This window comes from Trachymyrmex cornetzi, unplaced genomic scaffold, assembly GCF_001594075.2.
Source record: "Trachymyrmex cornetzi isolate Tcor2-1 unplaced genomic scaffold, Tcor1.1 scaffold11, whole genome shotgun sequence".
In the NCBI taxonomy this organism is placed as follows: domain Eukaryota; kingdom Metazoa; phylum Arthropoda; class Insecta; order Hymenoptera; family Formicidae; genus Trachymyrmex; species Trachymyrmex cornetzi.
The window spans coordinates 2293509-2320030 of NW_017295653.1; the positions used below are offsets into that span (position 1 = coordinate 2293509).

The 26522-nt window shown below is 35.0% G+C and overlaps 3 protein-coding genes across 4 annotated transcripts in view; 1 reads left to right on the top strand and 2 right to left on the bottom strand.

The window, feature by feature from the left end:
- The first annotated feature begins 2295 nt into the window (after positions 1 to 2295).
- On the top strand, positions 2296 to 5922 carry LOC108762311 (uncharacterized). Its single transcript, XM_018509255.1, has 4 exons — positions 2296 to 2513; positions 3769 to 4206; positions 4781 to 5033; positions 5547 to 5922. The coding sequence occupies exons 1-4, from the start codon at positions 2450 to 2452 to the stop codon at positions 5803 to 5805; spliced, it is 1014 nt and encodes a 337-aa protein (XP_018364757.1). The 5' UTR covers positions 2296 to 2449; the 3' UTR covers positions 5806 to 5922.
- A 2440-nt stretch (positions 5923 to 8362) lies between these two features.
- On the bottom strand, positions 8363 to 11535 carry fz (frizzled class receptor). Of its 2 annotated transcripts, XM_018509222.1 has the most exons (4): positions 11210 to 11257; positions 10486 to 11132; positions 9503 to 9882; positions 8363 to 9248 (listed from the first exon to the last, which is right to left on the bottom strand). In XM_018509222.1, exons 2-4 carry the CDS (start codon positions 11094 to 11096, stop codon positions 8710 to 8712), a joined length of 1530 nt encoding a protein of 509 aa, XP_018364724.1. In that variant the 5' UTR covers positions 11097 to 11132; positions 11210 to 11257; the 3' UTR covers positions 8363 to 8709. The 2 variants fall into 2 exon arrangements, with proteins under 2 accessions (XP_018364724.1, XP_018364717.1); XM_018509215.1 differs by having other exon boundaries at positions 10486 to 11535.
- Positions 11536 to 17908: 6373 nt separating this feature from the next.
- The window catches only part of ttk (zinc finger and BTB domain-containing protein ttk), a 44408-nt gene continuing 35794 nt past the window's right edge, over positions 17909 to 26522 (bottom strand). Inside the window, exons 5-7 of the mRNA XM_018509642.1 lie at positions 19967 to 20238; positions 19451 to 19729; positions 17909 to 19348 (exon numbers count right to left, since the gene is read on the bottom strand). Of these exons, the coding sequence (XP_018365144.1) occupies positions 19196 to 19348; positions 19451 to 19729; positions 19967 to 20238 (704 nt within the window). The 3' untranslated portion in view covers positions 17909 to 19195. The remainder of the gene's footprint in view (positions 19349 to 19450; positions 19730 to 19966; positions 20239 to 26522) is intronic.

The following is a 26522-nucleotide window of genomic DNA, read 5'->3' on the forward strand; positions in this document are numbered from 1 at the left end:
AACCACCGATTGCACCCGAATCAGAACCGACCAATCAACGCGTACCCGAATATGACGTAAGCAAGGCATGCGCAAGCTGAACGAGTTTTAGACAATTGATGAGCATACCCTTGTATTTTTATCATGTGTACAACCAGCGCACCACAGACATATAAGAAAAGTCATCACGCTCGGTCACAAGCAATAGGATTGGGAAGAGAGAGAAGAGAGATATGGTTTTAAGTTTAAACTTGTATAAAACAGAGGGTCTTGTGTAATAAATTATGAAACGTTTGTTTACTCCACTCATGTGGCACTTTAAGTTAAATTTTTAATATTATTATTATTATTGAAATAATGATAATATTAATAAATTTAAACTTAGTCATTATGCCACATGAGCGGAGTAAACAAGCGTTTCAATAATTTATTAAGATACTCTCGATGGTTTGCCATTGCCTTCCGAGAGGAGCTGCGAGCGTTCGAAAACATTTTTCGGTTCTGCCTGGGATCGAACCCGGGATCTCTGGTATAGCAGTCTCTGGTATAGCATGCGCTGCCTGCTACGCCACGCTCGCACTCAAAATTATATCTTTGTATTATTAATAAGGTGTTGTATAAAGGTTATGCGTTTCGCGGGTTTCCTCCGTGTCCAGATCCATTCTTGAGATGCCAACGTTTCGTGAACCTTACAGTCCACTTCATCAGGGCGAGGGGCAGCCTGATACTGAGCTGTTCCTCCAGACCGTTCCTTTTTATATTACGCTGCTTGTATCTCTATGGCTTCTCTATACTTTCTTGGAAAGTATGATGTACTGTTGACTATTGTGGTCGTTTTGTCAAACAGTATTTGATGTTCTGTTTGATGTTGTGTTCTGATAGTGCCGACTGCATGGTATGTTTTAGTCTGATATCACGTTGGTGTTCTTTAATTCGTAGGTTGACCATTCTCCCGGTTTCTCCGATGTATACTTTCCCGCAGGAACAAGGTATTTTGTATACTGCGGAACTGAGTGGAGGTCTTTGATCTTTAGGATTTCTTAAGATTTGTCCTATCTTTTTGGGTGGTGGTTTGAAGATAGTTCGGATATTGTGTTTGTTTAATATCATGCCAATCCGATCTGTTAATAAGGTGTTGTATTATTTAGCACCTAAAAATGTAAGTATTTACAACAGTTGGATCTTTCAAAGTGTAACTATTTATCTGTTCTGAATTTTGGAAAATTTCTTGTTGTGGTAGTTTCTTAACGCACTATGGATTGAATTGTTGCTCACATATCAACAACATTGCTACTTCAAATTTCGAGAATATACAAAAATTCGAAAGGTATATATATATATATAAATGATTATTATAAGCATGAGCAAATTGTATGGTCTCTCAATACATATATTTTTTTAAACATTAAATATAAGCATATTCAGGCCTATGACGGTCAAAACTAGATCTTTTTTTGCCTAAATGATTCCCAGTGAATTATCTATATCTTATATATGTACAGGGTGTTACAGACACATACTAGGCTATGATGGGTTGCGCGGCAAACTTTGCATGGCCAAGCGTGGTTTAAATATCAAACATACATATCTATTTTATTTTAAATTTCAAAAGTGGACTGATTCAGCCATAGAAAACAGACCTCATAAGAAATTGACCAATTACCCCGGATCTACAATAGGTATTTCAAGCCTTAAGCCGTAAGAAATTGACCAATTACTGGCTGCGGTCCTCTTAACGCTACAAACGCTTCGAAGCGTTTTTTGATTAGTCAATTTGTAAAATTCTTTGTTCTGATTTATTACTCAAAAGGTGCGATTTCACGCTGACGCTAGACGCTCATTTTCAGCGTCAAAACAGGTCACGTGATCAAAATTGACGCTTGGTATTCGTCAATTTTGATCATGTGACCTGTTTTGACGCTGAAAATGAGCGTCGAGCGTCAGCGTGAAAAGACACCTAAACGCTTCGAAGCGTTTGTAGCGTCAAGTGGACCGGGGGTGATCCCGATTGATCACGGCTCTATTGGACACCACCAATCACAGCGACCGGTGCTTAGGAGCTTTGTAGTCTCAAGCGCTGTGAGTGGCTCTTGTCCAATTGAGTCGTGTCCAACTGGGTGCCACCCGTGGACCGCAGCCACAGTCGAATCCGAGAAGAATAAGCGACTGTGATTCGTTCATTTCTTATGGCTTAAGGCTTAAAACCCTATTGTAGATCCGGGGTTACGGAACGCACCTCAAGACACCGGTTGAAAATTGAAATAATCTTTGGAATAGAAGAAATCTACTGTATCGGTATTTTCGTATCTCTCTTACCGTTGTTCAAGGTTCAAGGACCGCTACCGTGATTAGTGGGTCATTTATCTCTGAGTTCTTTTAATTCTTCTGATGCCTCATCAGTCTACGTCAATCTTCAGTGATAATTAGTACTGTTTCTGCGCAACTGAAAGATTTGGTGAATCTATGAGCCATGGCATTGTTGAGAATTGGCAGTGTGGAAATATTGAATACTTTGACTCGTGTCTCGCGCGCAGGTACAAGTTACTTTTCACAAATTGCATTATTATTTCGCTTCGTTTTATCCATAGATATGCAATAGATATATATTGCGAAGATCCAAGTGTGCCGTTGTTTCTGTTTTTGTAGTTTGAAAAATGGAGTCAAAAATACTAAGAAATGAAAAAATTGCATATATAGTCTGCTACACATGTAGTCATTCTAACTTTCTAATTTATCATGATTATATCAGATAGTATACTTTTTATGATTTATTTATATTCTTAGAAATCATTAAAAATATGTAGAGCATCTTTGCAGTATTATATATATATATATACAACATATTATTTAAATTACATATTTTCTTTCTAAAAAACCATAAAACCAATATTAACACATTTATCTTAGGCTGTGGTTAAAATCTCACTACAAATGCTTCGAAGCGTTTGATGAATTAGAAGAAAGAATTTTACAAACTGACCAATTAAAAAACGCTTCAAAGCATTTGTAGCATCGCGTTGACCGTACCCTTAATGAGAGATACTAGCTTTCTCTATGCTTTCTCAACTGTATTCAAATCATATCCACATCTTAGTTTTTCATCACTGAGATGTACATTTATAAGAAATTTATAATTCTTTTAAACTTTACGTACAGTTTTTTAAACAATTTTTATAAAAAATTTTGCTCAATGTTTATTATAATATCTTACTTTATCCTTGTACTTTACGTCACGGTCGTGACAGTCATTTTACATGATAATCTTTATATTAACATAGATATAATTTTAGCATAAAAACTATTGTATACATTTGCCTATTTTAATTTTATTATATCTTGTGAATTTTTGTTCTTAATTTATTTATTTCTTAATTTCTGCCTTATATGTGACATAATATATAAAATGTAATTATAATAGAACATAGTTTTTCCATTTTATTTTAATTTCTTTTTCTTAAAATATTCATAATCTTGAACGTCTGAATGTAATTTTTAAATAAAAAATATAACTACACATAAATATTCACTTATTAACTTCAAGTCTTCTGGCCTTGCAATTTCAGCATAAACTATATTGTCTTTGTGAATAGTTCTTTTGTTGTACTGTCTATTCATTTTCAAACTTTTCCTCTTTCCTATCTTTCTTCTTAGTCTTATTCATTGTTTTACTCTTTCTCTTCATGCTTGTCCTTCATAAAAAAAAAATCTTTGTTTAACATATTTTTAATGTAACGCAATAAATATATATGTAATATGTTATAGTATTGTAACATTAAGTTTTAATTGTAGCATTCTTGGAGATGCAGTGTGCGACTCCGGCGGCAGTTCACTGGAAGCAGCAGCCGTTGCACTTGACTAGCGCACGTTATTATCCAGATCCACCAACTCTCACTCTGCCGAATAACGTTTGTGATATCTTTGCTAACGAGACTGGTCGCTTCACGCCGGAACGCGCGCGTGACATCGCGCTATATACCGAGAACGGTGGTATCTCTGTCTCCACAACAAACTGCTCTGGATTTCCCAAGATCCGCGATGACAGCCATGTGGATTCATACGATTGTTTCGGCGCAGTCAGTCTGAATGGCACGATGCAGAGCAACGTGCCGAAGCCGTTCTCCTCGTGTGGCAAATCCATGCACCTTAATATGCCTGGTGGACAGTGGTCCCGTGACGGCAAATACATCGCCGAGGACATGCAACGCTCTCATTACCGCAAGTTGTCGTGTAAGAACGACCTTTGACTGGATTCTGGAGGGTAGAGGTGCTTTCCTCGTCTACGCTTCCTTACGATTTGCATCTTTATAATGTCTTCGCTGTTCTCTGAATCCTAGAAGATAATATGATACTTTGATCTCGAGACTCTAAATGTTGGAGAATCAGAGGACGTTTAATCAATTATGAATGTACCAAATTATCTGAATATCAATATAGAATTATTAATACCAAATTAAATTAAGTAAAATCTTTCGCTGGTGTTATATAGATCTGAGAATCTGATAATTTATGTAATTCGCTAGGATCCAAAGATAAGCATCCCAAAAATTCATAATATTTCAACAACAATCTGATGTTACAAAAGTTTATAAGAGGATTTTATCTCCTTCCTTTGTTAATGTTGCATCAATATTATACCAATATTAGCACACATTGGATAGTCACAAAAGCTCTGTTGAAGATTTTTATACACTTGAGGATTTGCAGATTCTTAAGTTGGATCTTCAAGGTAAATAAGAACTGTGCAAGCTTTTGTGGCCATCCAGCTTTAGAAATTCACATTAGGCAATTATATGTCGCTCAGGTACTGCAACTAATGCCTTCATAACGAGCCCGCTTTTACGAGCGACATATTGGCCAATTTATACCACCAGAATAAGCTACTCGACCAACACCTCCAATGCATCCCAGAAGGATCAGGCCACGGTGCCGGTCGCAATGATGTCAAAGCGGGAAAGATTTCGCCTATTGTTGAGGGATTATGGAAGCACTCTGCTCGTCTTTCATATCACTATATCGCTGATAAGCCTCGGTGGTTGTTATATGGTGGTCATTAGGTCAGTCGTGCGATCCCTGTAATATGTCTAAAAATCGCATCCTCTCTTTTCTAACTGAAATATTTAACATTAAAAATTTAATATATGTATATATAACCGAAAGTTATTCATATATGATCAAAGATTTTAATCTAAACCGAAAATTTCACATATCAAGTAAGGATATACTTGGGTATTTTTATTTACTTTTTTATTTGGTCAAGTATTTTTATTTTTACTTTTTTATCACTTATTTTAAAGAAATACTTGATCAAGTGTCATTTATTTTTAACAAATGATTGGTTAAAATTTCTCAAATGTGCGACTTCTGGAACATCTCTAGCTTTTCTGGTTCGGTTTTTTAACAGGTTTATATTAATTTTTGTATATACTAATTTTTACACACAACATGACTTTCAAAATAAAATTCCAGAAAGAGAAAATGAGAGCATAATTGTATCATTTTATCTTTCGAGATTTATCTTGAGAAAATTTATTATAATTTTTTCCGACAATTTGAATTCTTATTTTCAGTGGAATCGATGTAACACCATTTGTACAACAGTGGACAAGAGGAAATGAACAGGTAGAAAGCTTGCTGAAAGTTTCGACGGACTTCATAATAGCGTACACAGTTCATAAATTACTCGCACCTGTTCGAATAGGAATATCCTTGTCCGTGACTCCAGCACTTGTGAAATATCTGAGGAAAATAGGCTTGCTTAAAATGTCGAAAAAAAAATCAGTACCCACATCAACAACTTCTATCAAATCACCACCAACATCTTCATAAGATAATTGTTTCTTTTATTAAAAAAATTTCGTTGTTAAGTGTCATATTTCGATGAGAGATGAATAATAAAACACTTTTAAATACGGTACTAGCACTGTGAAAAGAAATTATTAAGAATAGTCGTAAAAAGTAAGATATTTGCTATATTTATAAGATTGATATTTGTGTATCTTTTATAAATTAAAATATAAATCGATAGTTTTGATAATAGAAAAACTTTGCTACATTGTGGATAAAATCGATACGTATATGTATAGGCAAGACTATTATCTTCTTCTGTATAATTTAATTAAAAGTTTAAAGTTTTAATGTGATTCTAATCTATATTATGTAAAAGGTGTAGGCATTTATATTTGTTATCAGTTTTATAAAGAAATCTGTAAATAAATTTGTATATGTTATTTAAACAAAACGAATCAACTTCACATATGCACCTCTCGTTTATTATATAAAGAATATAGTGGTCATAAAATTTACATAGTTTTGTATCTCGCATACGACGGAAACGTATGTTTCGCGTATGCTATAATACATAATAATCACGCATATCGCATTCGCAGCACAGAATCTTCGTACACAAAAGCTCGGTAATTTCAATTGGACGAATTCGCGGTTTGTTCACGAGTTAATGCTGATGGCAGAAAACAAGACATATAATGTTTACGTCTTAAATGTGGACGTAGGATAAGGTAAAGAAAAACACATAACTTGTTCATACATAAAAAATTCGAAAGGTCTATTGCGTAAATGTGGAAACCGTATACACAATAGTCTTTCACAATTTACGTTATACTTTTTCTTTACCTTACCCTACATACACGTCTAAGATGTAAACGTCTCGTTCTTTATCATCTAAATTTCATCATACATAAGACGTCAATGTATATATATATATTTATATACACAATTCTTTAAAAAAATATAATACATAGAGAGAATAGAATTAAAAAATGTTATAATAATTATATACAATGAGTGTGTGAACTTAAAGTAGTACACTTCTTACAAGTAAAATCTTACAAGTTAATCTCGTTGAGATTCTGTCAAGATGTTCCCTCGACATTACTATCCAGATAATAATACATTCGTCGCGCGGAAAAAGGATCTCTACAGCAAACATAGAAAAACGGCTGACAAAAGTTACCGAAGTCTCCTCTTGAGTATCATTGTATTCTTTTATGTCCCTCAGTATTATTTCGTAAAAATTAAGCGTAATAGATTACGGTATTCCATCAATAATATTAGGATGGAAAGATTCGGCAGTATGAATTAATTAAGACATTTAGATCTTTAATCCTTAAGTATAATTAATTCGGTTGGATATATCAACGCATACTAATACCAGTTATATAAAAGTCTACTTAATTCAAATATAAAAGCATGATGCAAGCGCTTTGATTAATGAAATGTCTAAATTGCATTCTATCAAGCAACGCGATAATTTGTACTTTAGCATCTAGTGCGTTCGACCATTTATTACATATACATCTTTATATTACTCAGACAGCACACAATATTTCTAAAATATTTACAAAATATTTATAAATATTTATAAGATTTATTTTAAATATTTTGTAAATATTTTTGTGGTCTTGGATTGCACAGATTATAAACATTTATTATAAATATCATGAAATATTTATTGTAAATGTTATAGTAAATGCTATGAAAATACTTAATGAGATAATCCAAGTAAAAAATACTTATTAGAAATATTTATTTATATTTACCATAAGTATTACATGAAATATTTAGTCTATATTTTAAATAAATTTAGTCTATATTTTAAATAATATTTCAAATAAAGCTTTATTTAAAATATGTATGTAATATTTATGCAACATTTAAAAAATTGAATATTAATAAATATTTATCATAAATATTCTGTGCTATCTGAGTAATGCCATGACAATTTTTAATATGCATCAGTATGCGCTGGTATATTCAACTGAATTTATTACTAAAAGTCTTAATTCTCAGATTGTATTGGATTGTAGGATCCAATTAGCTGCTTTGAAAACTTTGAACACTTGATTTGTCTGCTATAGCATTTGAGCAATTTCAACTTAAACGTAGGGACTTGAATCATTCATAAAGAGATGAGATACGCTAGTAAAAGAACAAATAATATAAATCGTCTAATAATATTTCACTTCCAAACTCATCAACATAGTCCAAACACTTTACGAGTCGTAGATCGTTTATAGAAACGCGAGATAAAAAACTTATTTGGCACAGCGACGAATATTAACGTATGTCTAATTATTCATGAGATAATCATAAACACAATCCGAAGCGTTGTTACAACTTTCATACAAATCGATTTGATTAATTAATTTGAATCAAAGTTGAAAATAAATATAAATTTGCCTAAAGATTCTTAAAAATTAAAAACAAATTTTAAATAATAACTGAATGATGTATATAAATAAATTCGAAAAATAATTTTTTTTAAATTTCGCTATGTGTTGATATCACAATAAATTAACATTTTTGTTTAAAGCTAATGATTTTCCAATGTTAATAAAAAAATAATGCGTTTTAATTATGCTTTGCATTATAAACTGAGACGTGACACTCAGAAATTCCTATCAACGAGCATGCGGCTGTTTTACTGCCGCTGAACTTACACATTTTAACATTATAAAAGTCACGATATATCGTTTTACCTCCACATACATTATTGAAAAATTCTCTTACTTTCTTAACTGCACATTAAGTTACAAAGAGCTATAAAGTTCAAGAAGCAAAGTAAAATATTCAGAAAAGGACATTGGTTTGCTCTCATCTAAATGTTTTTTGAAAAGATTCAACTCGTCATATATAATTTACCTGATCGTTCAACAAAAAATAAAATAAAATAAAAAAGTACGTAGATCTTCGTGAACAAATGCAGCTGCAGACTTAAACGTAGGCTTCAGTGCGATGACCTCGTATGTGATGGAAGAACTGCTGCCAACTGGTAAGCGTCTTCTTAGACCATACCCAGAAGCTGCTAGTAATGCCCACAATCATCGCCATGAGGTATTTGATCATGAAAATCTCAAAATCGGGTTTACGACCAAGATCGCGAATGCGCTCGCCGACAGGACACGGCAACGAGTAGAGTACTTGCAGGCCCGGTCGCGAGCACATCTCCAAATTCCACGTAAGCATCCATTGGTCGAAATATGCTTGCTCATAGAAAAGGCAGGCGATTACGACTAGAGCAGGTACGATGTAGAGCACGGAAAAGATGCCGATGCGAATCATGAGTTTCTCGAGTTTATCAGTCTTTGTACCGTCGTGCTTCATCACCGTTCGAATGCGGAAGAGCGAGACGAAACCTGCCAGCAGGAACACAGTGCCCAATAAAAGATAAACGCATAGCGGTGCCAGCACAAAACCCCGAAGAGCCTCCACGTTCCAAAGACCGACATAGCAAACTCCGGACAATATATCACCTACAAATTAAATTAGAGAAATATAATTTATATATATATATATGCATAAAATGTAATTTCCAACATAAAAATAATATAAAAGTAATGTGAGAAACTTTTTAACCTCGCTATTAATTAATTTCGAAAAGAAATTATAAAATAGTTTATAATATATTTGTAATCACAAGAAAATATGATAAAGAGTGATTGTATATTTTACATCTGCATCTTTTTTATGCAAAGTATTGGAATTTGTATTATAATTGTTAATTCACCTTCCACTTTTCCCATCGCCAGAATAGTAACAGTCTTCACGGCCGGTGCGGCCCAGGCAGCTAAATGGAAGTACTGCGAATTGGTTTCAATTGCTTCATGCCCCCATTTTAATCCAGCCGCTAGGAACCATGTAAGGGTGAGGATCACCCACCAGATACTCGACGCCATGCCGAAGAAATAGAGAATCATGAAGAGCACAGTGCACAGTTCATGTTTAGTACCCTGAGTGATTGTAGAAGCCGTTTGTAACCGGATACCTACAGGCGGTGGGAATGGCTCCCTACATGATATGGAATTCCCTGCTGCCCAGCCGATCACATAAACTAATGCCACCATCAGGTAACATACGGATAAGAAAATGATAGGCCTCTCAGGATACCTGTATGAGAAATAAATGTTTAAAACTTTGAGATCTTGGAACTATGGATTTATTTAGATATTTTTCAAACTCTAATTATACTTTTGTCTATTTATAAGATTCTCTATGATAGTATTGTTCTTTTAATTCACAATTCAAAAAAATGTGATTTTCGAGTTATTACTATGAATGAGTCAGGTAAAGATTATATACTATCAATCATCAAAAGTAAATTAACATCACAGTCCTTCTACTAATAGCACTTGCGTGTTGTCAATATCTTTAAAGAGATCATTAACACCTTTCAAATGAATTTTGGCACATTTTGAGATTTGTCATTTTTGTAAATATATAAAAAAAGAGTTTTTTTTAAGAGATGGAAAACATTTAGAATTAAAATAGACTTGTGGATCTAAGTTTGAAGAAGAAATTATTTTATTTTTAATTTAATCATTTTAGCTGATCGAGGTAAATTTTTTATCTTATTTACAAGTATTAAAGTTATTAACAGCATTGCAAAACTTCTTTAATTTAATAATACTTTCGTAAAGGCTGTACAAACTTATTGAATGTTTGATACATTTCATGAAGGTATAACTAGATCTTCAATAAAGCGAGTTTTACCTAAATCTATCTGTATCAATGAGAAATGTCAGGAACGTGAAGAAGCACGAAGCAGCACAAATAGAGGCCCAAGTGCCAACCCATACCCTGGAGAATCTTCTTTGCCTCTCGGTAAAGAACATCCCGTCGCAGGGCGCTCCGCAATCGGGTTCCACCTTGTCTCCCACTTTTAATGAATATCCTAATCCATGAGGAATCTTGAATTGCATTGGACAGACGAAGCCAAAATCTCTGGCACCCATCATAAAATTGTTGCCATTACCAACGCTCATGCCACCGTGAGGCCTTAATCCTTCATTCCAGGTTGGTTGGAACTCTGCCATTGGCATACGAGCGGGAGGAGAGACGGGTACAGGTTCCTGACGTGTGGTGGTCTCGTTGGTGCCTACACAGAGTTCCGTACCGTCATTCTCCGGCATCTTGGAGCACTCCAGGGCCTCTGGCCACATGAAACCAAAGCTATTCATCAGTTCCTCGCAGCCGGAGCGCGCACTCTCACAGAGCGACCGGCACGGAGGTATCGCCTTCTCGATTATGGTACAAACGGGCGCGTAGACGGTGCACAGAAAGAAACGCAAATCCGGGCTGCACTTCATCTTGACGAGCGGCATATACTGATGCACCTCTTGGCCGGCGTCCTCTTGCTTCTGATGATTCATTAAATTCGGCATGATCGTCTCGTTGTATGGGATGTTCATGCAGAGATTGATGGTGATAGGCTCACAGCGGCCGTGATGAGCAAGAGGATCGCCAACCCCGCCGTTCAGGGCAGTGGAGGAGTGCAAGGCAGCGGTGACAGTCACCACGCCGGACAGAAACGCACTGATCATCATCGTCCGCAACATCTCTAGCCTCTTCTTTGGGAACAGGCACACACCCCGGGAATAATACTCACGACCAATGATGGGACATGTCGATATCTGAGCTCAACGACCACGACAATGAAAGCGAAGGTGATAAGTGAAGGTGCTGATAATGAGGGTGAAGGTGAGCGATGATGACCGAGGTGACGGACGCGCTCGTGGAGTAGTATAAACCAGTGTAAACAGTTATGGCAGTCATACAAACGTCTTGACGATGGAGCAGAAGGAGGGATCAGAGATTATGGAGAAACCTCATTGAGCCGCACGTTCAAAGGCCAATAGAAAAGCTGGCTTCCTAGGGACATTTCCAGATTTGTCATGTCGAGTCCATATGCTGCTCCATATTCACCATAAGAGAGACCGAAAAGGCGTATCCGTATTTCTTGTCTGTGTCAAGGTATTAACTTTATGGTCGTGGAGGAGATTTAAACGCGAAGGAGGCGAAGCGAAGCCGATGCCGATGATCAGCGTCGATCGGAAAAGAAGAAAAAGAAGAAAAATAAGCGATGCATGATGATGTCGTGAGGATGATCAAACTACGATTACTTTTATTAATATAGATTTATTGATCATCTATTGCTTAACCTTCTGATGGTGAGACTGTTATTCATTTAATTATAAATGTTTTTGTTAAAAAGGTTAAACAATTCTTTTTATGTTGCATATACATTTGGATTATTCTCATTAAAATATACTTGATATTCATTCTTTTTTTAACACAAGTTATATCATGTTTTGGTTCCTTGAAACTTATGTATACCTATACCTAAACAGGCGTGTTCAGATTCTCACCCGGGTGCTCCCTGCTCCCTGGGTATCATGTCATCCTTGTTTAACATTTGGCAAACAACAAGGGTGCAAATCTGAATCCAGCATCTAGCTAGAAGATAGATTATTCCAGGAACTTCAGGGTATTATGAAATTATTTGATTCTGATCAAAGTTGTTCAATTACAACAATCCAGCTATATTGCCGTAACATTAAAAAAATGTTAAGATACTGCTGATGCAAAATTTTGTGCTGCATGAGTAATTATAGGTGCCTTTTAATTAACAAAAATTAAATGGGAGTCTTAACAGTCCAGCTTCAGTAATTGTATTACAGATTTAGCATCAGCTTTGGAGGATTAATATATTTATAAAAAAAAAAGACGAATTATTAAGTTAAAAATTTGGCGATCTCAAGAATTGAATTTCGTTGCTGATTAAATTGATTAATCGAATCTTGGTGGAAGTTACTCCGAAAGTATATATAACTGGCCACATTATTATGACCATCTTATCTTTTTGCACTCTTTTCTATTTGATTAAATTTGTTCTATTTGTTCTATTTGATTAAAATTGTCTTAGAAACCTTCACACTTTTAGTTATTTCTCGCAGAGAAATATCACCAGCATCTAATAATCCCTTCACCATACTATTTTTATAGGCGAAATATCGCTTTTCTTACCCTTTCTTTAAAAATAAAACAAATCAAACATGCATGCCCAAAGCAGATACAAAACATTAAAAAACATGCAAAATAAATATAAATTGTCGTTAGACATGTTAATAAAGCATAAATAAATAAGTTAAACATAAGTTATTATTTAACTTACTGTTATATTTTATTAATATTAACAATTTACGTCACGAGACAAAATGTTCTAAATAGAGATTATATGTAACTTCGGCGTGGTTAAACAGTTGACACATGTAAAAATGGCGATCTATGTTAGAGTTGCATGCACAGTAATTTAAAAAACAATGTTGCCACATGAAATACAAATCTTTCTACCACTTTTTATAAAAATTTACCAACTTATAAAAATATCATAAAATTCAACAGTGGTCATAATAATGTGGCCAGGGACTGTATAGCGTCAATTCTCTAAATCTTTTTTCGTAAGTTCAGACATCAAGTTTTTGTTTTCTATCATTTTTTGCATACGAAATCGGACACTGACGTCGATTTTTTTTCTTGTCGACAGAATCACAGCCTGAGTATCGAAATGGACAAAGGGTGGATGGATAGCGATAAATAGATGAGAACTGAATCGGTCTCGATTTTGATTTTATTTCCTTTTCCTGATACGTAATGCACAACACGTTTCGTTAGCCTTCGCCAACGAACGGCGCGCACGATCGTAATTGTTACAGTTCTCTTCTCTTTTTTTAAAATTTTTTTTCGCACTTACAGTACGTACAAGTGCACCGCATGCACTTTTAGACGGGTTGCATTCGCGGGCGAACTCGCGCTCGCTGTACTATTTACAACGCCAGCCGCGTTTACGCGAACCGCGTATTTTCAAAACCCGCCGGATTTTCTCCAGGATCCAGCACGAGATCTCGAGTTTTCCATGTTTCCTAGAAAACACAATAGAAATCTAGGGAATAATTGAATAATTCCGATTGGAATAATTCCATTTCGAATAATTCCAATTAACTCCATCGGATAATTATTTTGATGAAGTATTATTTCGTTAACAAAATAGAACGATTGATTCTTTGTAAGAGAAAAAGGATTTAATAATAATGAATTATGTAGCTAGAAATTTTTTGTGTTATGAGATTGAATTCGCTGCCAGTTGAGTTGATCACCTATTAATTAGTTAATTGGAGTTTGATTGAAGTAGCCCTATTATCCATTTCTACTAATGTAGATTAATTTCAATCTGAGTTTAACTTAATCAGACCCAAGTAGAACAAGTCATTATGATATCAAAATGATGTCAAAATGACTCCAAAATGATCATTAAAAGTCATTTTTCAATTCATTTTTTGATTCACTTTGATGTCATTTTGATGTCATTTTGTTATCGTGACTTGTTGTTCTGCTTGGGGATCTTTACCTTTTTTTTCTAGTTCTAAGAATTATAAAGATAAAGAACAAATTAAATTAAGATTAAGTTAATCTGCATGAAAAGAGATGGACTATTATGGGTTTTGGGAAGTTAGGTTCTTTAAGTGATAATTGTTCTGAAATTATTGAGCTCTTTATAGAAGCTTCTCTGGTGTTGAAGCTTCGATTGTATTTTGATGGAAAATCTTATTGATGAGATATAATAATGTAAAAATAATTCTTGATCATTCAGAAATATGATATTTTATTGACGATAATTGCATAACATCTCGAGAATCCTATAAGATTCATTCGATACCGAAGATGCTAAGCACAATTCTTCAAACAAATTTTATCACATAAAAAATACCATTCTATATTTTCTATAGATTTTATCCAAAATAAAGAAAAGAGTAAAGATTTTTATCTCATGAGAGAGATAAAAATTCTCTTTTCGCAACGAGATAATAGCGGGTATTGAAAATGAGCGTCTCGTTTGATAGTCGATACTATATAGTTATTGAGGAAAAATCGCGCGCGAGCCGCCCGAATTACGCTTTCGTTATCGTAAACAAATAAATAATTTATCTTCTCGCACGAATGTGGCTCTCGCACTCTCGGCTCGCGCACACCCAAGTCGCACTCAACTTGCGTGAGCTCAGCCTTCTTATGCCTTATGATTAGTATTATTTAACATTTAAGAGTCATTATGGAAGATTGAAGTGCACCGCCGACATCTCTCGCGCGCCTCCCTGCTTAATTAATCTCTCGCTCGTTTCAATTAATTAAATCTCACAAAAGAAGAACGGTCGACTTAAGAAGGATTAATGTAAAATTAATTCTAATCTTAAAAATTGGAATTATTGAAATATTTTAGTTTTATCTTTCTTTTACTTAAAAAATTTATCGTGGTTTTCAGAATGAAACGCAACAAGAGGGAATGTCATAGAATTCAATTCCTTAGTATGGGATTGGAAATCGCTATATTTACAGTAACGCGATATCGTGGAAGACGACTGATATCACTTATGGAAGGTCCAAAATGTTATCGACGCCTACGGGTCATCGATAAGAGCGCGAGTCGCTATGCGTTATAGGGAAGCACTGTTTTTAAGCTAAGAGGTTCGTCTAATGTTTTTTTTTCTCTTAGTATTGCTATTAATAACATCGCGTGATAGTAAACTCTAGTCAATCGCAATCTTTATTGGCACATTATCGAATTCAGAAAACGATTGAACGTAACTTTTCTACGTTCTTCGCATACATGCGTAGACCCTAAAATAGTATAAAATATTGTATTTATGATTATATATATACTGGTTTGATATATTTCCTAACGATGCACTCGTCATCGGAATGCACGAAATTTTATAATGACTAGAAGTGTATTTTCTAGTTAATGATATCTTTTCCCAAATTCTTTCGAAGATTTCAGGAATGGTTTTCGAGTTATATAAGGATGAGTCACCTAAGGCCGGTCACCCGAATAATACTTACAATTTTGGGGATAGGAAAAAATATTTTAGATAAAAGTGGAACAATTTTACTCTTTATTGCGACACATATTGACATAAAATATAAAATATCTCGTAAATTATTGGTTTTTTAGTATCTCTATCCTAATACTTTTATATGCAGAATAATTAGAGAAATCATATTACGCAAAAAAAAAATTCCATTTAAAAAAAGTGGAGGGACCTTCATGTCTTTTTGGCGCCTCCACCTAGAAGAAAGACAACATGACCAAAACATATTTCCCTTGAAATGGTTCCACTTTTATCTGAAACATTTGTTCCTATCTCCAAAATTGTGGATGTTATTCGGGTGACCGACCTTGGGTGACTCACCCTGTATAAGTTAATGTATATGTGCGGAGTTCTTCTTTTACGAGACCTAAAATTCGTGTACTTTTACTCGATAATAATTTGCAGCCGAAATTTAGTAACGCTAAATTCAAAATCTACGTAATAATTTGTAAGGACAAAGAGAAGAGATCCTTCAGAGGGAAGACACGCACGCGACCGTTATCACAATATAATTCTTGTGAAAACTTCGTCAGTAAGTTTTTCTTTTCATTCTCATTATATTCATTCTCAATTCAAATTCTTCATTATATGCATATTTCTTAAATTTACTCAAGACCAATTCTTCAAGATTAATTAAGAGGGAGATAAGCACGAGGCGGAGTTCCGTTTCAAACCAGAACTTGGAGAATAATATCTTCCGCTAGTGCACGCTCTACGCGAATTTATAATGTCGCAGCCGCTATTTAACCGTGTGTTCGAACACGGCCGTATGATCTTGCGGAAGAGAATCGCGTGGACGCGCGCAACGCTAAAAAATCGCGGCACGGACACGGGCCACAGGATTGGTATGCAGCGCGTGCACTAGCGCGCGCACTCTCTCACATACACCTGCATTCACCTGTACATGATTGCGTGTAATACCCGGCGGACAAGGTCAGAAGAAACCCCGTCGCCGCGATTACAATTCCAGAATGATCGATGCGTATTCACGCGTCGTCAAAGAAACGCGCATCTGCATGGAAAATGTGTGTGTGTGTGTGTGTGTATTTTAGAAATGTATTTGTATGTTTTCTTTGCCTTTTCCATTAGCACCAATCTTAATGTTAGTGTAGATGTGTGAGATTTTACAGGCTGTCCTGAATTTTTATTCACGAGGAACCTCCTATATATGTATATACTGCGCGATTCTTTTGACGTGCAAAAGACAGGATAATGAGGATTAAAATACTTTCGAGATATTCGAAAAAATGGACAGACTTTCTTGGAATATTTTCAGCGAGATTAATACACGAGTATAACGTGCCCGTCGCACACATCCGGCCGACCAGTGCGCATTATATCATACTTATTCGTACGTCATGTGCACTCGATTATAAAAGTCCACGTCCATGAGGAAAACCCAAGTGCTAAGTACAAATAAAAGTCAATTAGAATAATAATTCATAGAGTAATCCTTAAAATAATTTGCAACGATAATTATTTAAAATATTAGTAAAGCGGGATCGATTTATAAACAGTGAGTTTTTAAGGAATTTTAAATTGTTATTTTTATTCAAATTTTTAATCAAAACAATTTTAATTTTAAAGATTTTTACGATAATAATTTAATTTTCAACGATAATAGTCTAGTAAAGCGGGATCGACATTTAAATAGCAAGTTCTTAAAGAAATTTTATTTTCAGGGATTTTAGAAAACATTAAAAAATATTTTAATTAGAAAATCTGCTTAAAAATATAATCAAGTTCTGCTTTTTGATCATATTTTTTTTTAGGGTTTTCCTTGGAGCCTTTACAATTAAATGCACGCACAGATATATTTATCTATCTATCTATCTATCTATCTATCTATTTATTGATCTATTGTTCCGCTAGCGACACTAATAATCGTGTCGATCTAATTATCCGAGTGCAACAGCATGCATGTCGCCGCACGTTCTGCGTGTTTTCACAGGTATACTTCATGCACCCGGTATATTTGTGACGTAACTGGGAGAGCGCGTAATTGAGTAAATGTAATTAAACGTCAGTACCCGTATGTCGATAAGGTTCTTTTCCATTTTTCCTGTATGCCACAATGCATGGCGCCTATTACGTCACGCACAAGATATACCGGATGTATTTCATAAAAAAAGACCAGCACGTACACGTTTAATATATCTGAAATGGAAAAATATATAGGAAGAAATTATATAATACTTTAAAATCAATCTCTCTTGGACTTCAATATTGAATTAATTTTTGCCGATACCTTTTTGTTTACGCTAATTGATTAATCCGTTTAATTAGTGCAATATTAAAAATAACGAATAATATTCCGTTTTAGGTGAAAATATTGCCTCGCGTGGCATTACTGCCTTTGGCATTGCGTGGACACGCAGTATCGAGCGGGACTGAGCACGTCATCAAAAAATTAGCAAAAACAATAGATTTCGGTACTGTACGGTCGCACTTGTTGAGCAAACAATCTCCGTGCGCCTGGGAAGATATACATTTGGCACTGGATTTTCTCTCTCCCTCTCTTTCACACTTCTCTTCGAGAGAAGATCTCTTCAACTCTCTTCATAATAACGCGACGTGCATCGAACTCTCGATTTTGAATCAATCGCAAAAAAGTAAAAATTATAAACATCAAGAAAAATTAAATTAATTCAAAGGATCGCTAGAAAAACTAAACGTCTATGATCGAGTATGTATTGTATTTCTAAGAATGTTACTTTAATATCGCTTATCATTCTTATTCTAAACTCTGCATTAAAATTTATTCGTTGGAACCTAACTCTTTTCAATCATATTTAATTATGGGACTTTGATTATTTCTAACTTTGATCACGCAAAGATTTGTCTCATCCTTTCGTTTTGATTGCATTCTTTGATACTGTTTCATCCCATTTCTCTTGTTAAAATAAAATTAATTGACAAGCAATTGTAATTGACAACGTAAATTGTTTTAAAAAAGATAAATAATAAGATTTTTGCGATCAATTCCATGATAATCCTTGAACTTCGTTGCAAGTAAAAGAACTCGGATAATCGAGAGTTCTTTGCGATTCGCTAATACGCGACGAAAGAAAGTGTTTTCTTTATTTACAAGGTTTCGCAACGATCATAGCGATCGAAGGAACGTCACCATCGACGTTCATTACCCACAGCTGGCTGGGAAAAAAATATACGCAGCCGTGCCCCTTATCTTTACATCACCCGAACGATAGCTCGTTCGATTATCAGGAACGTATCTTCTTCGTAAAACCCGAAGACGTTCGATCCCCTTTTTGGCCCTTCCTGTAATTTTCCCATATTTAAAGAAACCACTATGCCATTCTCTACATTCTCTCGAAAATAACGATCGATATCTATATATTTGTATAAAGAAAAGAAGAAAGGGGATATCGACAGGGCCGAAGGAACCGAACAGTCCTCTCTCTTCGGGATCACGAGGAGGGCCTCGCCCGATGATGATATGGTTGCCCCTCGAGAAAATTGCCAACGCGGCCGGCTCGGCCTTAGCTGTTCATGATCGTGGACCTCCTGGAGTAGCCACGCCTCGTCACCGTTTCGCCCTGCGCCTCGCACTCCCGCTTCACTCGGTCGATTATGTCCGCTACCAGCTTCTCCTCTTTTTCCCGCTGCAACTCCCAATCTGGACCTCTGCAAGCCTACAGCAAAACGTTACCAAAATCGAATAGAAAGATGTTGAATAATTTAGAGTTAGATGTTATTTTAAAGAAGATAATATTGTAGATATTGCGAGTACTTACATCGGTGGAAGTCTTGCGTGACTTCTTGTTAGTGGGTTCCTCACGGTTCTCGTCGTTCTCGTTGTCGGAATGCCGGGAACTTAAATGGCCGATATAACCTTTGCGGGATTTAAAATACGTGTTGCAGCTATGGCACTTGAAGAGCGGCGCCGGCTGGGCCACCTGGGTCGACACGTGTAGCTTGTACTTGTGCCTGTACCAACGGGTTCGCGACGGAAGCACCTCCCCGCACCACTTGCAGACTACGGAACCGTCGTTTTGAATGAGGTATTCCAGCAGCTTGGAAAATAACATTTATTGATATTTTTTATCTCCTCATATCCTTTCCATCCTTTCTCACTATACTTATACGCTCAACTTTCGGAATTTATCACATATAATGGTATTGTGGATATACAATATCAAAGTTAATTGAATTGTCTTATTAATTATGAATTATTCGCTGTGTTGAAATTCAGTAGAACGATTTTCAAAATTCATGTCATCAAAGTTGAAGTCATATTGGAGACAACCAACCTGTTTCCTAACTTCCGGTTCGTTATCGCTTGCTTCCGATTTTGGTAACAGAAGATCGGTTTGATCCTCTTCTGTGCGATTCGTCAGGAAATGGACACCGCTGTCCTTCTCGGTCTTGATGAAAGTGCCCGCACTGCCGGTATCTTCTTTATCGTCGCCGCCGTGCGTCATCGAGGACGAGGCCGATGAGGCCGGCGCGGCGGGCGATGACGGCGACGACGAGCTGCAGACTTCGAAGGTGATGTCGTTTGGTAGCTGCGACGGCAGTTGATCTGCCGATCGCACATGCAACGAGAAAAAAGGTAGATGGCTTAAGATCGAAATCATTACGGTCTCAATGAACGAAGAGCTGATCGCGTCAACAGATTGGAGAACATAAATTTTTTTCATTCATCTGCGAGACCTGTTCGAAGAAAAAAATTTCGCCTTGAATAGTTAATCTCTTAGTTTAGCTGCCATTCGCTTATCGGCATTAAATTACTAAGGCCCGATTTCACAATATATGGTTACCTAAAGATTAAAGGTAATCAAGAAATTCATTAATGAATTTCATTGATGAATCTGTTGGTAAAAGAAAATTTTAGAATATTTAGGATTAAATATTTAGATACTTAAAGGCTGAATAGTTTTAAAGTATCAGCAAAATTAGCCAGTACCAAGTGTATTATATGGAATCTTTCCTTAAGAATTATTTTATTAAATGATCTCTCCTACTCTTAATTTTAAGGACGTTCTCCGAAAAATCCATTTTCTTTAGATTTTTCTGAAACTTACAGAAAAAGCTTGTTTTAGTGTTCTGAACATATACTTTGAAGCTTAGTACTCGTTGTGGGATTAAAAATCGAGATATTCCACCAAAGTTGAAACGTTTAACATAGAATCCCTATCTAAAGCTATTCGAAAGTGGTTTTTTATTCACTGTAAACAAAGTTTTCTTTAGAATTTTTTGAAACAAAGAGACATAAAACTTGATATTACAAGGAATAATATGAAATTTTCCTGAATATGCCTTCCGGTATTTATATTTAAGAAATTATTTAACAAAGTAAGTAGCTCGGCTATTTTTTCGACCGGCGGCAGTAACGAAGGCGAGAGGTATTGACGACTTGGCAATGTCGCGTCGTATACGCTTAACATCAAGGAATAATATGACTTATCAAGTATAATACCTGCATTAATGTGTGAAACATTTTTTTCAATTTTTCCAGTGTGCACTGAATTAGAAAAACCACATTGATCGCATTTTATATCTAAAACTGAATGGAGACCAATTTTCTTTTCCTGCGTCACTTTTTCTAAATCTAGAAGACTTTTGCATTTCAAGCATTTAAGATTTTTCGCTAAATATTTTAACTGCACAACGCGACTTCCTTCGATAATTTTTATGTGATCTTTATTTTGTTCATTTAACGGTTTTAGAATTATTTTCTTCTGTTTTGCATTTGACATAGCTGCCAAAGCTTTGATATTTCTCACACTTTTTTTTTTACTAATAAAGCGTCCGCTTTTATTCCGTGGATTCGACATTATTTAGTGTTCATAACCTTACTAACACAACACAAAGACGCGGAGCGAAAAAGCAGCGTTGCCGCATCGCACGGAGTGACGCAGTAGGATCATTTTTACATTTCTGCGCACACGGTGGTACTCAACTAATATTTTCTGTGTGTAGGGGCGATTGCGTGGACGCGAGTAAACTTTAGGTTGAGCACAACTGCAGTCAGAGAACGTCCTTAATAAGCTCATATTTAAATTGAAATATTTTTAAGTAAATAGAAGCTGTTTGTGTGTGTGAAGTGTATGAAGTTTGTCAAACTTTAATGTACTAATCTTTTCAATTACTTACACAATCTACATCTTAAAAGACTTGCAAGATATTCTTCTTGAATATGGAGATCCAAGAAAAGTCAGTATCACGATATTTGGGGTATCTCGTATATGAGGATGTAAAATCTTCGCGAGGAATTGTGTTTGCAGTGGAGGATGATAGAAGAGACAAACTCCGCTAGACTATTGCAATGTATATCACAAAAAGTTACAAAGAGAGAAACTACAATTAGATAAAAACAAATAAAAATAATAATAATCGCGTTATTAGATTGCGTTATCGTTCTTCTCGTCACCAGGCACCAGAGATATACGTAAAGGTACATCCAAGAGACGTACATAATCGTAGGACAGGCATGCGTCCGCGATATACGACGATAATGTGCGAACGTGCAACTTGCATATTTATTGTTATTCAATGCGTACATATGTATACGCATAAAGCATGTACATATATACGTGTATGTATGCATTAAATGTATAAACATATATATTATTTAAACGCGTCTTGGAGGGTGCTTTCGGACGTGCGATATAATATAACGTAATATAATATATTTTCATATATATATATATAATGCCGACATGTAATTATGTTGTACATAACAATAATAATCTATGAAACTTTTCCGATAGATTATCCCGACACTCTATCAAAACATGCTGTATTTAAAAACATATAAAATTTATTGAAAACTAACGAATTAATTTAATCAAATGGTATGCAAATTTATTTTTAAATTAATGTTTTTTGGAATTTTTAAAGCCTCAAACGATCGCAGGATTCATCGCATCTTGTTAGAAATCTTTTCATGACTGCAAACGATTGAATAGATCTTGTAAGAGAAAATTCTGCGAATGCCGACAGAAAATTAATACAGATCTCGATCGAAAAAATCTTGAAAAAGGCGCGATAAATAACGCGTATTGCAATGTAAAAGTGCATATTATTTTTATTAATTCGTTTTATTATTGTTATTAAAAGATACGCTTTTCTCTCTTCGCCTTTTCCGGAGGCTGATTAGTTGCGATCGATCAATTATGATCGATTGCAAATTCTACCGAAGAGTAAAATTTGTACACAGCTCGGTAAACATTCTTTTCCTCTTCTTTTGGAAAATTTTAGAAAAACGGAAGAAGCGCGATACAATTGGCGCTTAAACTCTCTCTTTTTCTTCATATATAATATATATATACCATTTAACGCTTAAATAAAATATCTGCATCGTGAATAGAATAATAATATAATAATATTAATAATAATATAATCGCATTTTGCTATATCTCACGTTTTGCTCCATTGAACGCGCCGCGTCTCCTTTAAAGCCTAAACGTATCTCGCGCGATCTCTTCTAACTAATACCCGCTGTTACAGATAATAAAATTAGAAAATAAAATAATGAACGCGTTAATCCGGCCATGTATCTAAAAAAAGAAGAATAGCAGACAGCGCTGTAGTAACGTAGTGATATAATAGTAATTGTACGTAACTAAATCATATTATAAGAAGTAAATTCGCCGCTGCTTGCGACGCGCCTTGGAAAGTGGAGAGGAAAGGTGACACGTTTTTAAAGACTTCGTAACAGAATGATTCGCAAGATTAAAAAATTTCTCTCTCTCTCTCTGTCGCTCATAATATAAATTTGTCAAATTTTCTAAAAATATCTCAGAATTTTTTATAATATTTTTTAAATTAACATCAATGATCTCACAATTTGCTGCTATAAAAATTCATCTTCATTTACATTCGGTATATTATCATACCAAAAAGAGGAGCACTAAGTAATGAGTAAATTAAAGTTCTGTATCCGAAAAGATCATTTATAGTACCACGATGTATGTCAAATCACTCTAATTATTACGCGGTCTGTGTAGATAAGAGTTATCATCACGACTCTGATAACTCGAGGCGAAGGTCTCTTGCCGAGAAAGAAGTTACAAATACGTGCACATTCCCTCTCATAAGATATATCTCTTTTTCTCTCTATACATATATTCTGTTAAATAACTCTATTCTCTCACTCTCTCTCTCTCTCGCTCTCTCTCTCACCCGCTCTCACATGCATTTACATTTTATTTCTTTCTCATTTACACGCGTACACGGATAACGCCAATGCGGAAGACCAAAATACTGCTTTCGGTTCTCGGTACTCCCTCGAAAGCTCTTGCTCAACAGGGTCAATTAATTGACATTAAAGAACATACATTTGTGCGTAGAAAATGTACTTGCCTTAGTCTTCTTAAAGAATTAATTGACAGCCGGTCTTATCCTGTATTCTCTCACTCTTTCTCTCTCTCTGTCAACAAAGTCCCGAACTGGAGATAGATCTCTTTACTTGGGTCTTTATGAACGAAAAAACGTAGGAGGTAAGGAGAAACACAAGAGGCTCCAGTCGGGCCCGTTAGACACATACATACATTTATATGGTGTCCGTGTACATGTACAATACAATATAACGTCTTCTTCCTATGTGCGCGTGTGCATTTGCTTATATACTTAACAATAATAATAATATAGTTAGTGTAATAATTCATTTTTATATTCATGCTGGTCCAGAGCTAAAAGTTAATAATCCTTACCAAACAAGTAATAATAAAAATAATAATAATAATAGCTGTAATATAATAACAGTGACAATAAAAATAATGTTGCGATTGTAATAGCAAGTGCGAGAATAATCGATAGCAGCAAATAACTAGTTAATAATCAATAATCAATCCTTCTATAATACATTTTCCTGGAAGAGACAAAAAACAAGAAGATATTCAGGGAAGAAGGGAAAGAAACCTGTATATCGTACTTGCTATACAGGATACTTCACATATTCGAAATTTTTTTTAAGATTTTTCCCCTTCTCTCTCTCTTCTTCGCCATTTTTATTATAAGGCCACATTAATATATTCTGTAATAAATATACACTTCCTCATCTCTCCCCTTTTTTTTATTTTTTCTTCGCGTGTATATCTAATTAAAATATTAATTTTGCTCGGTTCATGAAATAACAGTTTGCTTCTTCCTATTCGTTTTTAACTTTATACACACTTCCTCCCTTTTTTCTATTTCCTTACAGGTCGAAAATTCTATATAGAGAAGTAGGAATGCATTATTTGGTCAAACTAAAAATTGGATCTTGTCCAAGATCGAATGTCGAATAATTTTCAAATTAAATTTCAAGATTTAGATCGGCAGATATGATTTTACAATTAAATTTCTGAATGAATAGTTATAATTAAAAGAAACACGCTTAAATGGAGTCTTAACAGCTAGAATTTAATGTAAAATTAAAAATATAAATTATACGGACAAAAAAATATTTGACACGTCGAAATAGAAATTGTGCGCTTTCTAGCAACCGTTCGTGAAATATTATAAATCGATGTAAAAATCATTTTCATTCTTCGATGAAAATAATTCTTCTTCTAATCGCTAGGGACTTCGAACAGCCAAGATTTCGGAAACGCGATATCTTTTAATTTTATTAAACTATACAGATACCACAAGTTTCTAACAAATGTTATTTAATATGAATTATTTAGTATGAATATGTTCTCGTGTAAAATACAGTTCTCGTTTCCAATTTGATGATCCGATATTGATTTCCGAGTTTTCAAAATACTTGATTCGAGGACCGCTTTTTCAAGCTATAAGAGTTTACGATCTTGCTTCGTGGTGCACGCAGAAAGAATTTACCGATACATTCTCGCAGTAGTAACGAGAATTCCTCTTTTACACTCTAAATTTTTGGGAGTGAAATTTCACTCCAAGAAAAATGATAGTTGCGCCAATCCGACAAGGAGTGAACTTCACTTCAGTCCTCCAGGAGTGAATTTCTTAACCTAACCTAAAAAATCAACTTTAATGATTAATATCTCGTTTCGCGAGACAGAGCGACACTTTCTTCTGTCATATTCGTTCATTTTGTGCAAAAACACGTCGAACGAGCCTAATAATTTTTAGATTAGACGTAAATCATATTCGTTCATTTTGTGCAAAAACACGTCGAAAGCCTAATAATTTTTAGATTAGACGTAAGAAGGCTAAACTTAATATTTATCAAAGTGAAGTTTCAGTCTCTCCCTTCAGAGAGTGAAATGTATTCACTCTCCACATAGATTGAAAATTGACTCCCATTTGGAGTGATTTTTCACTCTCTAAGAGTGAAAATTTTACTCCTGTCGGACTGGCGCAACTATCACTCTTTGTGTGAGTTTGAGAGTGAAATTTCACTCCCAAAAATTTAGAGTGTACACTTTAAACAATTACATATCTCAAAATCAAGGTTTGGGAGTGAAATTTCACTCCCAAAAATTTAGAGTGTACACTTTAAACAATTACATATCTCAAAATCACGTATATAATCGTCAAATCATCACGTTGGTTCATGCATGTTAATAAAATTTAATAAATAGAACGATTCGCAAAATATTTCCGCCACAATGCACATGCACCACGATTTCCTTTTCCACGTGTCATACACGCTGACTTGATGAACAAACGAGGATTGAGCCCGTTATTGCACAGAGTTCGAAGATCATATAATACTAACGTACACAGGAAGCGAGGAAAGACCGCTCTTTTCCTTCTCCTCATCTTTGTCTTCTTTATCATCACATATCATATTATCTCTCCTCTAGGCTTCCTTTGAGTTCGCTCTCGTTTGCTCGCTTCTTCTCTTTAGGGAACCTGTCTCTTCCTTTTTTAGGAAGCCTTCTCTCGCTTCGCGGAAGA

What these genes read in the sequence shown, in the direction of transcription:
- LOC108762311 (XM_018509255.1), top strand. Translation starts at nt 2,450, where the DNA reads ATGGCATTGTTGAGAATTGGCAGTGTGGAAATATTGAATACTTTGACT. An exon ending in GACTCGTGTCTCGCGCGCAG is followed by an intron (nt 2,514 to 3,768) that starts GTACAAGTTACT and finishes TTTTAATTGTAG; the next exon opens with CATTCTTGGAGATGCAGTGT. An exon ending in TGTTATATGGTGGTCATTAG is followed by an intron (nt 5,034 to 5,546) that starts GTCAGTCGTGCG and finishes TCTTATTTTCAG; the next exon opens with TGGAATCGATGTAACACCAT.
- fz (XM_018509215.1), bottom strand. Translation starts at nt 11,330, where the DNA reads ATGTTGCGGACGATGATGATCAGTGCGTTTCTGTCCGGCGTGGTGACT. An exon ending in ATTGATACAGATAGATTTAG is followed by an intron (nt 9,883 to 10,485) that starts GTAAAACTCGCT and finishes TTTCTCATACAG; the next exon opens with GTATCCTGAGAGGCCTATCA. An exon ending in GGCGATGGGAAAAGTGGAAG is followed by an intron (nt 9,249 to 9,502) that starts GTGAATTAACAA and finishes TTTAATTTGTAG; the next exon opens with GTGATATATTGTCCGGAGTT.